The 16,772-nt window shown below is 57.6% G+C and overlaps 1 protein-coding gene across 2 annotated transcripts in view; it reads right to left on the bottom strand.

Moving 5' to 3' along the window:
• Positions 1–16,273: 16,273 nt before the first annotated feature.
• The window catches only part of NPHP4 (nephrocystin 4), an 86,539-nt gene continuing 86,040 nt past the window's right edge, over positions 16,274–16,772 (bottom strand). The window contains exon 30 of one of the 2 annotated variants that reach the window (XM_066270613.1): positions 16,274–16,725. In XM_066270613.1, coding sequence (XP_066126710.1) covers positions 16,585–16,725 — 141 coding nt within the window. In that variant the 3' untranslated portion in view covers positions 16,274–16,584. The remainder of the gene's footprint in view (positions 16,726–16,772) is intronic. The other variant, XM_066270614.1, reaches the window with a different exon arrangement.

Here is a 16,772-nt window from a genome sequence, read left to right as displayed (position 1 = left end):
AGTCTCCCACAGGGCACCACCCTGATCCAGCACATTGACGACCCATGGCAACAGGATCTCAGAGCAAGAAGTCTTGGGCAGACATTCTACAAGCTTCCTAGGACCAGGTAGGAGAGGAAAAAAAGCTTTTGAAAATTCAGAGACCTGATCTGGATATGTTCAGATAACCCCTCTGAAGGTGGGAAAGAAAAGGTTGCTAAACCTTGCCACTCATCACTCAAACGAGGCTCGGGCTCCCACACCCGGAGCAAGGCATCCATCACTCTGCCCCTGTGAGCGGGGCCGCAGCGGGAGGAGGCTCGCTGGCTGGCCCAGCCTGCAGCCCGGGCAGCGTGGCCTCTTGGCACGTAGGCTCCTGGAGATCTAGCAGAGCTCAAAGTGTCTGCGGCAGGCAGGAGACTGGATGGAGAATCACAGGGCCTGTCCCCTGGGTTTGGAAGCAAAGTCACAGCCTCTTCAGCCAACAGCAGTCTCCTTCAGACACAGTTCAATGGTTCTATTAGACCGAGCAGATGCTGAGCCTCTCGTCCTGGGTCCTCCCCAAGGAGTATCAAGAGACCCAGGGTAGCGGGATGGGACCCAGTTTACCAGGCCATGCCCTGGGCCATGCCAAGTGACAGCCCCCACCTAAGGAGTACCCAAGAGGTCAAGTCAAGCAGGTCCTGAAAACACAAGAAATTGCATCAGGAGGTACATACCTACTCCAATGGCTCGGGCATCTTTCCCTCTACCCCCCCTCCATCGTCCCAGTGGTCTCCCTGTGACCAGCTGACTAAGGAAGAAGGAGCCCAAACCTGGTTATCAGCCTCTGCACAAAATGCTGGCACCAGTCAAGAGCAGATGCGACCACTGCCCTAGGGAGGCTCTCAGGTGGAGCCGAAAGGGAGGGGTCTTGCTCATGAACAGAACCCAGTGGAGCCATGGGTGCGCGTGTACACAGCGATTGTGAGGGAGGCCTGGAGGTCCAGCCTGCGGTTACTGCGTGGAGAGAGCGAGGCTGGGGCGATGGGGGGCCAGCCCTCTTAGAATGGGCCCAGAGGGAGCAGGGGGATACCTGGTCCCCAGTGCGGATGGACGAGCTGTCTCATTCGGAGGATGTCGATGAGCCTGTTTCCCCTCCACTCGCAGACACACTCCATGGGCTCATGAACACGGAGGCATGGGGGCAGCGACGAAGACGGGGGGTTCAGTGACCGTGGGCACCTCCCCAGGGCAGGTGTGGCTCCCACCATCCCCAGGGCAGCAGATGTATCACTAAGACCCCCTTCAGGAGCACACGCCATGGGGGAAGCAGGCTCTTCCCATCAGACACGGGTGAACCAGTCAGCCTCACTGGAGCCGCCGTTTATCCCAAGTACAGACACGCTTTGCGTCCGCCGCTCTGCACAGTGTCCGGCCACCTTCCTCGGCTTCTCACGCAGTGTGGCTCCCTGCAAAGGAGCTCATTTCACAGACAAAGAAGGGGGGCGATGGGGTGACGCGGAACTCTCTGCTCGTAGCCTGCATTCGTCACCCAAAAGCAGCTGGCACTGCAGAGGAGTGGGACGTGCTAGAAGGCCTTACAGACTCGGTCCTAGTGCCAGGAGGAAGCCAACGACGTGCGCAGTTGAGTGCTGTACTGTCCGAGGCGGGGCGTTCTCTGAACCAGCAAATGCTAGTGCTGCTCTCGCTCCCGCAGGGGGGACACCCAGTCAGGGAAGTGGGGGCGGAGGGGGGGGGGGAGAAGTTCCCCATGACTATTTCCAAAATTTTAAATTCTTGCTTCCCATCTCTCCAACCTGTGGTTCTGCTGGCTTAGCGGGCTCGGTGCCCTGGGGAAGACCTGGCCGGGGGACACAGCAGCATATCTGATGCAGTGAGAGTGACCCCTGGTCATTGGGAGATCATCACTGATGGCTAGGGTAAATGGTCCTGCCAGTCAAGACAGAACAGGGCTGCTCACCTCAGAGGGGGCAGAGGAAGTGTGTTAGATCCTGCACGATTTGGGGGCGGCTTCCTGTCACTCAGCATCTTGAAGTAGAGGTGGTGAAGTCTACAGGAACCCCATACAGGTAGGACCACCCAGAGCGCAGACCCATAAGGGATAAAGGCCCGAGTCAATCCTCCAGGTTGAGAACCCCATCCCCCACCCACCTGAGGACAGAGGAGCAGGGAGTAAGTGGTAGACTAAAGAAGCTACTAGCACCAACTAGATGCAGGTGGCCCCGGGCCAGCGGCCTGGATGAGGAGTGTATCTTGGATTTTCTTCCCACCCCACCCCCACCCACTACTGTCCATCAGGTGTGCAGTAGGTGGTTGGTGGTAGAATTTGGAGCACAGTGATTGGTAGGACTGAGCCCCTCTTTCAGGGAAGGATGAGGGATGGTCGCACTGCATTGTGCAGAAGAGCTGGTTGCTGATGTGTTCTTGCTACAGAGTTGAAGTCTGGGAAGGAGCACCATCAGGGGATACTGATGGCCAAGGTGGACCATGAGAGGCCTGGGCACTGGCCTGCGGGTGTCTGCTTCAGCCTCCTTCTGGGGACCACCCTGTGCTGCAGAGGCTGGTGGGTAAAACCATGTGTCCCAGACTGCCTTGCAGCCTAAGCCCCAGGTTTGGCTTAGGGTCTGCCATTGGTGGGACGCAAACCCGCAAGGTGGGACGTGGACCCGGGTTCTGTGGCAGGAGGCAAGTGACGCCCACTTGCCAGTGTAGCTCCGAGCAGACACTACCATGGTCCTGGAGCCAGCAGCTGCAACAGAGGCAACTTCCTGCTCATGTCTGGAAGCTGGCTGGAGTTTCTCTCTTCAGCCACTATTACTCTCTAATAAACCCCTTCCTGCAAAACGCCTAGAGTGAACTCTGGCCCCTGCCCGGGTCCTTGAGGGATCTGCTGGGATCATTTACCGCTTAGACATTGAAGGGGGATGATGGTGATGTAAAGGTCATGGGAAAGGCAGGTACAGAAATGGACTTAGACCATTTCACTCCCATTTCCCTACTTGGCATTCCTTTCTTTAGGTCTTCCGAAGGTATTTCAATGGTAAATCATCAGCTTAAAAAAATGCACACACTGTAGCTTTAAAGAAGAAATATCTGGGTGCTTAGTCACGTGTGTTTTGGGTATCAGATTCACATGCCTGAGAAGCAAATACAGTGGCCACCCTGCTCTCGCCCCCCCCTCCAAACACACCCCCAGCACCAACAGCCAGTGCCCTGGGACCCGCCTCTCTGAACATCTAATCACTGTCACTCCCCCCTCTGTAGCCCTTTCCAGGGAACCGTGGAAAGAAGATGTCAGCACTCATGGTCCGTGGCGGAAGCTATCCCGACAGCCCTTGGAACATGAAGGACAGTTCCTTCCATGCCTTCCTCCAAATGATAGCAAGTTCTTCAGACAAGGGGTCCTGGCTGAATTTAGGACCTTTTCACTGGGGTAAAAAGCCAAATCAAACTTGCTCAATCATCATGGGGACATTTTGGGGGCACAGATAACTGACGATTCTAGGACTCATCTGAGAAAGAACTGGAATGATGTCATCGGGACTCAGTTTCCCTCTCTGTAACTCAATTCTGTCCTTCTCCCCACTGGCTTCACGCCCCATGGGCTCACTCCAAAGGACAATTCCTGACCCTGATGGCCTATGTTCCATAAACTCCAAGATCAGAACAAGGAAACCACCTCTTTCCAAAAAAACATCTTAGCAAGGGTTTCCAGGATTGAAGTTTCTTGCGTGGACTTGCATCATCCGTCCAATTATTACTGAGAGGCCAAAGGAGAACTCCCAGTGGCCACATCCGGGCGCCATTCCTACCCCAGAACAAGGCCATGTAGCCGGGAGGGGGTGATCAGTCCACACGGCCCTCTCGGACAGAGCGAAGAAAGGTGTTCTCCGCACTAGAGGAAAAAAAATAAACAGGAAAAGAGAGCCGATGCCAGGTGAACAAAGCACCCAGTGTGTCCTCGCTGGCTGTGGGGGACCAGAGCTCCTTCAGAGGGGACGACAGGAATCGGACACCTAGGTTCTATGATGTTGGGCAGAGCCACGAGGGCAGGACAGGAATCCCCAAGAACGAGCTGGCCTGGTGGCCTCCGCGAGCGGGGTTGGACATCTGCCGTGCGGTGCACGCCCACGCCAGCCCTTAAATCAGGTGAGGACTTCCCAAATCTATGGTGTTTGGCTGCTTGAACCGATCACCGCAGACCCTGCTGAGTCGTTAAAATGGCATTAAGTGAAAGCCGCGGAGGGGCATCATGGTCTCCAGCCGGAAGGCCTGGCCTCATTCTTCCCAGGTGACATGACCTTCTTGACCCACTGGTGGGTAAAGTGGGCGAACGGGCACAGTGTGGAAGAGGGAGGAGCCTCTGATTGGGCTTCTCTTCCTAGGAGTAGCGAGTCCATCCTCTTCGATGACTTTGAGAGCGACAGCCAGGAAAAGCATCCAGCACGGGGTGGCACCAGCCACCAGGGGGGCTGCTGGTCACTTGCGGTCGAAGGCTACAGGTGTGCCTCCCGTCTCAGCTGCCCCCGAGAGTCAGCCCTCACCGTGGGAGTGCGCCACTCTGGCTGCCTACAGAAACTGTTCCGCAAATTACTTTGCGCTGTGAGAAGTCACCGCTATTTGCCCTTGTGGTAACTACTTATTTTTCCAAGTGGGACTGCCTTTATTATTAAAATCATCATTACCATGGAATAGTACCTTTTGTCCATCACAAAGGACTTTTAGGTCATTTGAAGCTCAGGGATATCCAATCTGATAGAATGTTGGTGGTGGCGACACGGCATAATTAGGGTTAAGTAACATGGGTGGTGGTGGGTGGTGATGATGGTGATGATGATGATGGTGATGGCGATGATGGTGATGGTGGTGATGATGGTGGTGATGATGATGATGGTGATGGCAGTGATGGTGATGATGGTGGTGATGATGATGATGGTGGTAATGATGGTGCTGGTGATGAGAGAAGGCTGAAGGGACCCATGGGGCCCCAATAAGGTTACCTGGAAGGAGGTAGGACAGCCCAAGGACAGAGTCTATCTTGCCAACTGCAGGTACCATCTCAGGGAGGCACAGTGGAGGTCAGACTCAGACCAGCCTGCCTGGGTCGGCCAACAGCTAGACCAGGGGTAGTCAACCTTTTTATACCTACCGCCCACTTTTGCATCTCTGTTAGTAGTAAAATTTTCTAACCGCCCACCGGTTCCACAGTAATGGTAATTTATAAAGTAGGGAAGTAACTTTACTTTATAAAATTTATAAAGCAGAGTTACAGCAAGTTAAAGCATATAATAATAATTACTTACCAAGTACTTTATGTCGGATTTTCGCTAAGTTTGGCAGAATAAATCTTTAAAAAACAACTTACTATAGTTAAAGCTATCTTTTTATTTATACTTTGGTTGCTCCGCTACCGCCCACCATGAAAGCTGGAACGCCCACTAGTGGGCGGTAGGGACCAGGTTGACTACCACTGGGTTAGACCATGGCTGCTGACCCCACCAGCTGCCCTCCCCACCCATCAGCAGCCAGCTGCAGACCCCTCTCCAGCCACAGAGAGGTCTTGAGCTGTCCCCAGGAAGCTGGTGGAAACAGGATTCCACTTCAGAAGGAAAGCCGTCCAGGCCCTGCAAACAGGAAGGCCTGGGGGTTAGACAAAGCCGGAGCTGCTGACTCCCTGGGCCAGCCTGTCCGACGGCTCCATCCCTGCCCTCCCCTGGTCTCCAGGCCCTCCGCTGTCCACTGTCCAGCCACCGTCCTCTCTGCCACTGAGGAAGATTGAAAACCTCAACAAGACTCGGCAACAGACTCAGCCCCGGAAACCGTAGGGGTGTCCGGAAGAGCAAAGGCTTGCCGCCCACCTGGCTCCCCCGTCCACCTCTCTCTCTGGCAGCACCCGGAAGGCTGAGGAGCTGGTGGCTCAGTGCCTGGTGTGAGGCAACAGCACCACCATCAGCCGCCGGCTGGAACCCGCCCTCCTGCTGCACGAGACCCACACTGATCCCAGAGGCCTCCCGTTAACAAAGTCCTCCTTACCATTCTTTAACGAGGGTCAACCTTTCCTCAGCAAACCTGAGGGAAGGGGGAATGTCTGAAGGCATGCCGAGCCAAACCTCTGCTCGGGAAGCCCCAAGTTTAGAGCCGTTGCCTGCTTCTCCTTGCCCATGCCCAGGGGTGTGCGTTCCCCAGCCAGTCCAGACAGGGTTGGCATCACAGAACAGCATTTCGGGCTGTGAGCTCACATGGATGGGGTGGGGTGCAGAGGGGGGACGAGAGGAGGGGTGCAGAGGGGGGACGAGAGGAGGGGTGCAGAGGGGGGATGAGAGGAGGGGTGCAGAGGGGGGATGAGAGGAGGGGTGCAGAGGGGGGATGAGAGGAGGGGTGCAGAGGAGGGATGAGAGGAAGGGTACAGAGGGGGGACGAGAGGAGGAGTACAGAGGGGGTGAGAGGAGGGGTGCAGAGGAGGGCCTGTGGACAGGAGGGGCAGAGTGAGCTGCTGAGGAGGGAGTGTGGACAGAGGCAGATTTAACGGTGGACGCACCGGGCGCACGCCCTGGGCCCTGACTTCTGAGGGGCCCCGCAAAACCCCAACTTTACACTTTTTTTCTAATGAAAGGGGCCCAATATTTGCGTCTGCACCCCCGGGGCCTCACCCAACCTTAATCTGCCTCTGATTGTGGAGAGGGACTGGGAAGGGGGGTGCGGGGCAACGCAGTACCGAGGGGTCATCACTGAGACAGGACCTCTGGTGAGTCACGTCCAGGGAGCCCAGTGCCTAGAGCAGCACCTGACACGAGGACACATTCAGACGTCACTCAGTGAGTAGGAGCGGTCACCCTGGGAACAGGGGGAGAATGGAGCGCTCCAGGAAACGACAGGTCCCAGAGCAGCTGGCCTGATGTCACCTGGCGCGGCCTCAGGAACTGTGCCATCGTGGTTTCCCACCAGGACCTGGAGCACCTCTGCTCCCCTTGGAAGGGCAGCTGGCCCAGGTGACAGGACAGTGCTCAGAGGAGAGCACATCCGGAAAAAGCTACTCAAAGAGAAAAACACAGAAGGCTTTGCAAAGAGGAACAGGAGGGTGTCACAGTGACAGACTTCCCCCGGGGCAGGGACGCGAAGGCAGGATCCATGTGGAAAGGCCGCCTGGTGGCCACCGTGCCCTGGGCCTCCCCCCCCCCCACACACACACACACACTGCGTCCCAGAGAATCAGGTCCCCACACACACACTGCGTCCCAGAGAATCAGGTCCCCTCCAGCTCAAGGGCCGGCTCCAGGCTTCAGGGAGCTGCTGAGCATGGCAGTCCACCACCTTCTCCCCTCCGCTCATGGCGGGTCGGACCGGGCCCTAGCCTGGATCGTGGAACCAGAAGCAGAACCAAGTGAAAAAGAGCCAAGGGGCTGGTCACCCTGCGTCTCACCCAGCACGGGGTCTCCTCCCCTGTCAGCCAGGGCCATGTTCTGCAGCCCACGAATGAAGCCCATGACTACTGGCACCCCTCCCCCGGCTCCAACACCCCCTGCTGCTGGCCTGCGGCTCCTTCAGCTCCACCCAGACACGTCTGGAGCAGAGCCTCCCTCGCTCACCAGAACCAGGGTGTCCCCCCGAGATCCAGCTTCAGGCTCTTCCTCTGGTTTGTGAAAACACACCAAAGCAAGATGGCAGCCCAGGGCGTGTGAGGTCCCCTCCTGTTAAGTCCCCTTTTCAGAAGGTTCTGTCCAGCTTCCTTCTCCACCCACTTAGGAGAGGAGAGAGCCCTGAGGATACTGATAGACCCCTTGCTGCCGGGAGTTCAGACTGGTGCCCAGGCTCAGGTGCCCGCAGGCCCAGGGGCTGTCCTGAGCCGCAGCAGGGCTTTCTTCCAGCCCCCGCTGAGAGCTGGGCCCAGGGGAGCGATTCCTCTCTGAGCCTTGTCTGGTGTCTCAGTGGCCCCCAGACTGCATCTCACTACCTGGGTCCCAGAAGGCTAAGTCTGGGTGCCCCCCACCTTCCCAACACCAGGGACACAACTGCACAGAAAGTCTGCTCACTTCCTGGACTGGAGGTGGCTGCTGGGTCCTCCTCAACCGTTCCTTCCTCCTCCTCCTCCCCCTCCTCCTCCCAGCATTAGAACCCAGGTTCCCTGGGGCTCTGTCCCAAGTTCCACCAGGGCCAACAGGACAAGCTGAGGGGAAGGGGTGAGGGCAGTGCCAGGGCTGTGATCACTCAAAGGCAGCTCCGCCCCCGCCACGCCCACCAAGCTGGGAGTGGGAATGCCGTGGACCCCTGCTCTAGACTCACCTCCTCCTTTCCGGTGCCTTCCAGGAACCACCGGTCCAAACCACCAGGCAGAGAGGCTCGGGGCAGCAGGCCTGTCCACCCTGAGTGGAGCACCACGGTCCTTCACTGGTGAGGTTATCCACTAGCCTCAAAAAAGGAGGTGCTGTATAGACCAAATGTTTGTGTCCCCTCAGATCCATACGTTGAAACCCTCACCCCAAGATAATGGCGTTGGGAGGTGTGGCCTTTGGGAGGTGGTTAGGTCAGGAGGGTGGAGCCCTCGTAAATGGGAGTTGTGCCCTTACAGAAGAGACCCCAGAGATTTCCCCCTCACCCCTTCCGACCTGAGAGGACACAGCAAGGAGGCGCCATCCGTGATCCAGAAGCCGGCCTCACCAGGAGCTGGGTCAGCCCGGGCCCCGGTCTCGGCCTTGCCTTCCAGCCTCTAAAAGTGGAAGCAGTCAAGGTCTGAAATGACATCAGCACGACCAAGACAGGGTAAGGGAGCGGCAGACAGCAGCAGTCTCCCTTCCGGGGACCGCGTCCCACTTCACAGGGCCACTGGTCCCTCACTGCGGGTTCTGTCCCTCCTACACGTGAGGGCTTGGCTTGTCTTTCTCTCATGAAACGATGGCAACAGTCATTCGGGCTTAGAAGGAGTTGTTTTAATGCCCTTACTTGGCCAATAAAAAGTTGGAAACTCTAAATTGATTCTGATGCGTGTATTTTTTTTTTATTGACCCATAAAATCCAAAGATTATCAGCCCAAGAATGACCCACACAGGAGCCCTCCGTGCTGACCCCTGAGGTCGCCTTGCTACCTTGCTCAATTGTTGGCTGCTAAAATGCAAATTTGTTGAACGGGGACCAGGATGGTGCCATCAACGCCAGGTGGCAGGAAAATGAGGGGAAAGCGATGCGGTATCATTTCCACATGCCCGACTTAAAGCAATAAAAATGAAATTAGGAACATTCTCTTCAGAGGCTCATGTCAGGCGCAGCGTATTTTATTACGCCTGAACCACCCCGGTGCCTCCGTGCACCCTCGGGCCCTCTGTGGGGAGGAGATGGGTGCTGGGCGGCCACGCTGGGCATGGCCAAGGAGACATCGGTGGGGGCTCTGAGCATTGGTTGAGACACTTGGGGTGGCTGGCGCCCCTGGGCAGAGGCTCTGGGGACAGACAGTAGGACACGGGGGCAGCTCCGCTTGTGGGAGCCCAGCAGGCTCTCCCCACCTGTCCATCCTGGGGAAGGGGGAGACAGATCTCTTATCTGTGAATTCATTTGATCTTATCGAAATCTAATATTTTTCCATGATGTGGATTAAATGGTAGGAGAATAACAAGACAGGCAGGGGGTGAGCAGTGTCATTATTGGGGACAATTTATCAGCCAGCCAGAACAGAGGAAGATCACACCCCCTCCAGGCCAGCGCCAATGGGAGACTGCATTTCTTCCCCCCCACCCCCTGTCAAACCGGCTGAGCCTGGGATCTGCACGTGGCACGGGTCATGGGTCTGGCCAGGTAACATCCCAGCTGGGACCCCATCGGGCAGATCAGACCCCAAGGTTCTAAGGCATCTCGCCACCAAAAAGTGGCGCCTCTGATGAGACATGGGATGGCCTCACCGCAAATCTCCAGCATCTAGAGAGGAGGGTCTCCTGACATCTCAGGATGGCCCCTCCCAGAACCAGGTGGGCTCTCTTGCACAGAGGGCCGCGGTCGCTGAGTCCTGCGTGCAGCTCCAGGTGGGGCTGCACTGGGCCTGGTAGAGGCGATCCAGGCTGAGATGCTACGAGAGAAGGGTCTCCACACCTGGACAAGGCCTCCTCACCCCCCCACATTGATGAAATCAAAGGACCAGCGTTCATCACTCACCACCTTGAAGCAGGACAGCCCTCCTGGCTCTCAGGCCCAGGGAGAGGGCAGGAGGTGACCAACCCCAGGCAGCATCTGACGAGGGAAGATCACTCTTCGCAATACGCTCACTGGTGAGCATGCCGGTCACAGAGGAGGCCTTGCCTCGCGGAGTCAGGGCTGAAATGGCCCACCTGACCAGATGTTAGGAGGTGCAGGGGGCTCCTCTGGCCCCTGGGTCCCACCTTGGTGAGGGGGGACTTGCTGAAGGGAAGATGCACTTCACGGGAGGGTCCCTGGGCTGCCCTCCTGCACACGAAGGTCCACGGCCTGCGGTGCTAACACTGCAGCCCCGTATTAACTGCCATATGCATTTATAGAAAACGGCCACCACCCCAATTACAACCTTCACATTGCCACCTGACCGTTCTGCCCAGGCCGAGTGCAGCAAGGGCCATACTGCCTGCTAGCCGGCCTAACCTTTCCCAGGGAACCCAAGAGGCCGGGATGCCCGCCCCTCTCTCCCCGCCCTGGTCAGCCGGCGAACTACTCCCAGGGCTGGACTCAGGGCGGCGACCACCCTGCTCCCGACGGCAGCCTGTGGCGCAGTGGTGCTTACACTCTGTCCCAAGGGCCCTGGGCCCCACACGCCCTGGCCTCCACCCCTTTATGGCCCAGAACAGGACCAGCTTCTCAGGAATGGTTGCAGGACCATGAGCCCCAGAGAGTGAGTAGGAGCTGCTGTTTTCTCCCCAGGCGTTCGGGGAGCGTCACGCGGCATCCCGAAGGTCTTGGGTGAAAGCATTAGCTCACCTGGCCCCTCTGCCTGCCATGCCCTTTGCTCCCCCCCCCCATTCCCAGCCCTTACTGCTCAGCACTGGAAGACCTCTGCCCACCCCATCCCTGAGCTGGGCACACAGCTCCAGTTCTGGGCCCCCAGAGACCCCATGCCCACAACCTATCTTCCCCTGTCCCCTCAGCCCCCAGCGCAGAGCATCCGTCGGGCACCCTGCAAGTCTCCCTGGAGCGCCCTGGGCCAGAACCAGCGCTGAGGCCATGTCCTCCAAACCAAAGACCCCGAATGAAGCAGGCATCCCCAGTAGCTCCACACAGCTGCATCTTCCAAAAGTTACTGCACCAGGTAGCTGGCCTCGGGGTTCAAGGGTCTTTCTAAAACACTGTAGAACCCCAACCTGGACTGGAGTGTTGGGGCGGGCGGGGCAGCAGGACACGACAGCGTGCCCTCTGCCGTGTGGCTTTGCAGGGCTCCCAGCAGGGCCCGGGGACCACAGTCCGCCGCAGTGACGTCTGTTTGCAGCACTTTTGTCTCGTGAAGCTGCCTGGTCCACCCCCTCTTTACCCACCACGCTCTGACCAGCGGAGGCCAAGGCAGCACCTAGCCCACGGAGACTAAGCTCAGGGTTCTATGACGCTGACATCACAGACTGGCTCAGCTGCGTCCCAACAACAGCTTCCCACCCACCACTCCTCTAGACGTGGGTCGGATTCCTACCCGTCCCAGGTAAGGGCACAAAGACAGAACACGGGCTCCCTGGAGGCCGTCAGCTCCCAGAGGGAGAGCTGTGGGGACAGGCTGAGCTGTACAGGCCCAGGGCTCCCTCCACAAAACTCTCCAACCGGGACTCCTGCCACCTCCCTGGGGAACCCCACCCCCACCCCGCACCCCGCACCGCAGAGAAATAGAACACAGGAATCCTCTACACAGTTCGCAGAGACCCACGCAAAATGAAAACACTAAGCCCCTCATTAAAAAGTTAAGAATTTCAAAGCAGCAACAGTGAGCGTGATCATTAAACTGGTAGGGGGCCCTCCTAAGCACGGGGCCCCGTGTGACATGCCCACAAAGCCATCTGAGGAGGAGAAGAAGTGTCCCCACCACCACCACATGCCCAGCCTGGGCTCACAATGACAGGTTGACTTTCCTCTGCACAGAGGGGCCTCAGAACCAAGGGCACTCAGAGGCCCAGGCCGGGTGCGTGGACCAGCCTCTCACTGACCCGGGTTTCAATCCTAGGTTCAGGAGACATGGACCTGCTCCTGTCTCCTAGGCCAGGCACATGTCCTCAAAGCATGGGGCCCAGGAGGTCATCACACCCCAGCCAGCAAGGCCTCCTTGCTGAGTGGGTGCTGGGGCCCTACTCAGCTCCTCTCTCTCACCTGCAAAGGGCCAGTGGGGTCCAGAACAGCACCCCCACAGACACTTCCCCTGTCCCAGCCCACACACTGCTGAGAGCTAGTTGGAATCTTCATCCCAGGACACCCGGAAGTCCCCCTGTGGGGCAGTCCCTGGCCAAAGCCGGCCTCCCGCTTCAAGCTGACCAATATAAAGGGCCAGCAGGACAAGTCTTTGCGAGTCAGTCCTGGGCCTATGCTGCTTCTTCAGCCCCTGGGCTGGGCTGGGCTGGGCTGGGGTAATCATATCTGCAAGTGAGTCCCTGGAAGTAGTTTCCAATCACATTTGTTCTCCACGTGGCTCAGGAGCTGTGGGTCTAACGCTGACCCACATTCTCCCAGAAACCCAGGCTCTGCAGCTCCCATCACAGTACCAGACCCACCACTACCCGGACGATTCTGGCTCACGGCAGCTAAGGGAAGACCGGGGCTCCGCTGTGATCCTTCAGAAATATTAGTATTCGAGGGAAGTTACTCAGTTACTCTCCTTTAATAAGCCCGTGTAGGGCTCTTGCTAGACTGAAGTCTTTATAGTGTTCATTTCAGAAATAGGAGCTGTCACTTCCCATCCAAGCAAAGCAACAGAGAGGTGCCGCCACAGGCCCTGATGGGGGTGCCCATCCGGCATCGGCTCGATACTCCGCGAAGAGCGGCGGCATGAATCTGCCCGCGCGAGGGGGGGCGTAGGTGCCAGGAAGGAGAGCAGGCAGGGGCCCCTGCCAGCACCCCCATGCATGAGGGAGGAGCCCCTTCCTGCCCACCACGGCCCCTTCTGAGCACCTGTACCTGCTCAGAGCAGACCAGGGCCACCTCTGCCTGACACCCAGGGAACCACGGACCTCGGGGACTGGAACTGAGGAGAGGGACCCGCTGTGCTCTAGGGATACAGATGGGGTGGTGTGTCTGGGACGATGGCCGTTGCCCCGCACGTTGGAGATCCGACACGGCTATTGGATGAACGGATGAATTAACCAACTACAGACACCGCCTCCTGGGAGGGCTGCTGATCCCCGCTTGTTGGCCTGCGGGCCACGTGCCCAGGGAGATTGGTAGACACTGAGATGGTTGCCCTATCCTCACCCCAGCCCATAGTATCCTAAAGCCCACCGACCCTCCCAGCGGGAGGCCCCCCAGCCTGAGGACTGGCTGTCACAGCGGCAGACCAGGCGCTGTGGGGGCCTGGCGGGTCAGGGTCACGCTCTGAGGAAGGCGGCTGCTCCCTGGGATGTGGGGTCCCTCTCTCCAGTCTGGCCCAGGGCTGACTTGGGACCCCAACTCTGGCTCTCTGTCAGGCCATGCCGCTCCTAGGAATAATTGTTTCCAGCCGTGTCTATTTCCAAATCCTCATTGATTTTTGTCTCTGTTTTCCTGCCTCCTGTCACACAGAGTTGTTGTGGGTGATGGATCAGAACCCAACCTGAGCTAACCTGCCTCTTCAAAGTCGTCCACAAGAGGACCCTGGCCGGGCCTCCTCGGCTTTGGGGAGGGGCCGACGGGCTGCCATGCATCCATCCATTGTCACGCATGAGTGAGGCCGGGAGTTTGGAGAGGTTCGGCTTTACCTGGCGCTTGGAAGCAGAGCAGGCAGACCAGGACAGAAGAGGAGGCTGTCACAAGGTGGGGGACGGGGTGGGCAGGTCACAGCATTGCCACTTCCAGACCCAACCCTGAAGAGAGAACAGCAGCTTCCCAGCAGCCTCAGGGTGCCCAGGCCGAGCTGCTGGCTGGGACCCACCTGCCCCAGGTGTCAGGAAGATGTGTCAATCAGTCTAACCAAGGACTCAAGGGGCTCTGAGGAGGAAGCACCAGGGAGGGGCCTGAGCCCTGGCTGTGAGCACACCTGGGCGGAAGTCAGAGCTGAGCCACCTCGCATTACTGTCCCCCACTCTCGAGCAAAGGGGGGGCTGGGCTCGCGCTGGCCATCTGCCCAGCCCCACCCAGAAGGCGGCCATGCGAGCGAAGGGGACGTCTAGCCAAGCCACATTCGGGTGGAATCCGGATGCAAGTTACGCAGAGCTGGTGGGAGGCCGAGCAGAGGAACCCGGGCCACCCTGAGCCATCCAGACCGGCCTGAGTGGCCCGAAGCAGGAAGACCTGGACCCTCCACCCTGGAATGCTGACCTGGCTTTGCTTCGGGGTCAGGAGAGCCAGAGGGGCCTCCATGGTGTTGCCGGCAGATGTGTCCTAACTAATAGGCGTCGACTGGATGTCACCAGCAGGAAGGGTTTCCAAATCCATTGCCCGCCCAGCAGACTCAAGGGCAGAGACCCCACGTGCTCGGCCACACCGGACACTGACCCACTTGAACCTCAAGGTGGGCGGGGACGGCTCCCCTCCCTCGCTCCCCCTCACTCTCTCTCTGCTGAAGTCTCAGCACACATCCCTGCAAAGTCAAGTGAAGATGCTGCAGGTCGTCGTGGGTCACGGCTGCACACGCCTGGACCCTGCACAGCAGGAGGAAAAGCGGCTGTTGGGGAAATGTAATGGCTGTTTTCCCCGAAACCTCTTAGAATCGGAGGCAGTCATTTTCAAAGGTGCCTTAATTTATTTCCAAATAGAGACAAACATAGCATTAAATCATTATCAGACTCAGAAGGCAAAGCAGTTCATCTGACTTTCATTCGACTCTGGTTTAGTCAAAAGTAGCTTTCAACAGGGGGGAGGGAGAGGAGGAGCAGGAGGAGGAAAGAAACAGTCATGAAAAAAGCGCCTTCGATGGAGATGATAAGGTTCCCGTGAAAGGCAGGCGTGCGTGTGTGTGTGCGTGCACATGCGCAGAAGAGCAGGCTTTTTAATTTTTTTTTTAATTTAATTTTTTTTTTTTTTTACAGAGTCACAGAGAGGGATAGACAGGGACAGACAGACAGGAACGGAGAGATGAGAAACATCATTAGTTTTTCGTTGCGCATTGCGACACTTTAGTTGTTTGTTCATTGAATGCTTTCTCATATGTGCTTTGACCGTGGGGTTACAGCAGACCGAGTAACCCCTTGCTTGAGCCAGCGACCTTGGGTCCAAGCTGGTGAGTTTTTTTTGCTCAAACCAGATGAGCCAACGCTCAAGTTGGCAACCTCGGGGTCTCAAACCTTGGTCCTCCACATCCCAGTCCGACGCTCTATTCACTGAGCAAAAGCAGCCCAGCTTTTTAACAGAAATCACAGGCACGTGCGGACCCCAGCTGACTGGAGGGGGTGCTCCTCGGTTCACAGTGCCGAGACGCACTCCGCGGGCCTCCTTCGGCGGCCAGTCTGGTCCCCGCTCTGTTCTGACGGCTGACTTCCCTCCTCCACGCGGCCTCTGCCTAGCCCAGGTCGGCTGCAGGGCTCAGGTTCCCTCGCTTTCCCCATCCTTGTTTCCAACGACTGAAAACAAAGTGTTCAACAAGAAGGCCTCGCGGTGCTCCCCTCGGGTACGACCCCTCCCCGGGTCCTGTCGAGTCCCCCTCCCGGGTGGCTGCCAGTCGGCCCCTCTCCGCATCTCCACCAGCAAGACTGCTGGCTGTGCCCAAACCTGCCCCCACCCTGTTGGGCGGCGCCGACCCCCCACCTGCCTGGACACACGACCACCCGGAAGGGCGACATTTCCCAGACACCTCAGAGCCAGCCTCCCTGACGTGGCCAGGTTCTGGCCCGAGTGTCCCCATCCTCATGCCCGGCACCTGGGCCTGTGGGACCGATGTGGGAGAGGGGACGCTGCAGGCAGAGGGGATGCAATGGTCATCCTGGGTTTCACAGGCGGGACCCGAGTCAGGAGATGTGACACAGCAGCAGATCGGTGTCCCAACCCCCCCTCCAACCCCCTGCCCTCCCCCACCCGGCCAGACCTGGGCAGATTCTCCAGGCGGCCACAGGCCACCTGACTGTCCCTCAGCCACACTGTCCTCAAGAGAACACCTCTGGCAATAGCAAAACCAGAAAACAGGCAAGAAAACTGTCAAAAGAGAAAATGTGTAAAACTTTATTATTTCATACATAACTTTTTTTAAAAAGATATAAAATATTCCCAGTATAAAACACTACATAGAGAATAATATATTTGTATAAAATCCAGTAAAAAAACACAATTTCATCATTTAAGATAACTCATAGAAAACATTTTGCTAAAAGCAAATCAAAACATCCTAGAAAATGACTCTCTTGTGGGCAGTCAGGGCGCGAGTTCTCGCCTGCGGACACCAGGGGCAGCAGCTCGACTGGGCGGGGCCTCAGGGATGGCCGGGGGCAGGGCGATGCCCACGCCTCGGCCACGCGGCCCCCAGAGCAGCTGGAAGGCACCCACCACCGAGGCGGTCCTTCACTGGTAGATGACCTTCACACAAAACGTCTCCTCATTCTTGTCATCATGGTCGTTAATGTGAATCAGGATGTCCTCCTCCCCAGCTCTCCGACGGGGCAAAAACAGCAGGCCGATGGCATAGGTCTCCCCGCCCGCGACCTGGAGATGGCACTGCAGTTAGCACCGCCCAGCCAACCCCTCTTCCA

This window comes from Saccopteryx bilineata, chromosome 3, assembly GCF_036850765.1.
Source record: "Saccopteryx bilineata isolate mSacBil1 chromosome 3, mSacBil1_pri_phased_curated, whole genome shotgun sequence".
NCBI lineage: Eukaryota > Metazoa > Chordata > Mammalia > Chiroptera > Emballonuridae > Saccopteryx > Saccopteryx bilineata.
This window is presented reverse-complemented; position numbering and strand designations above follow the sequence as displayed.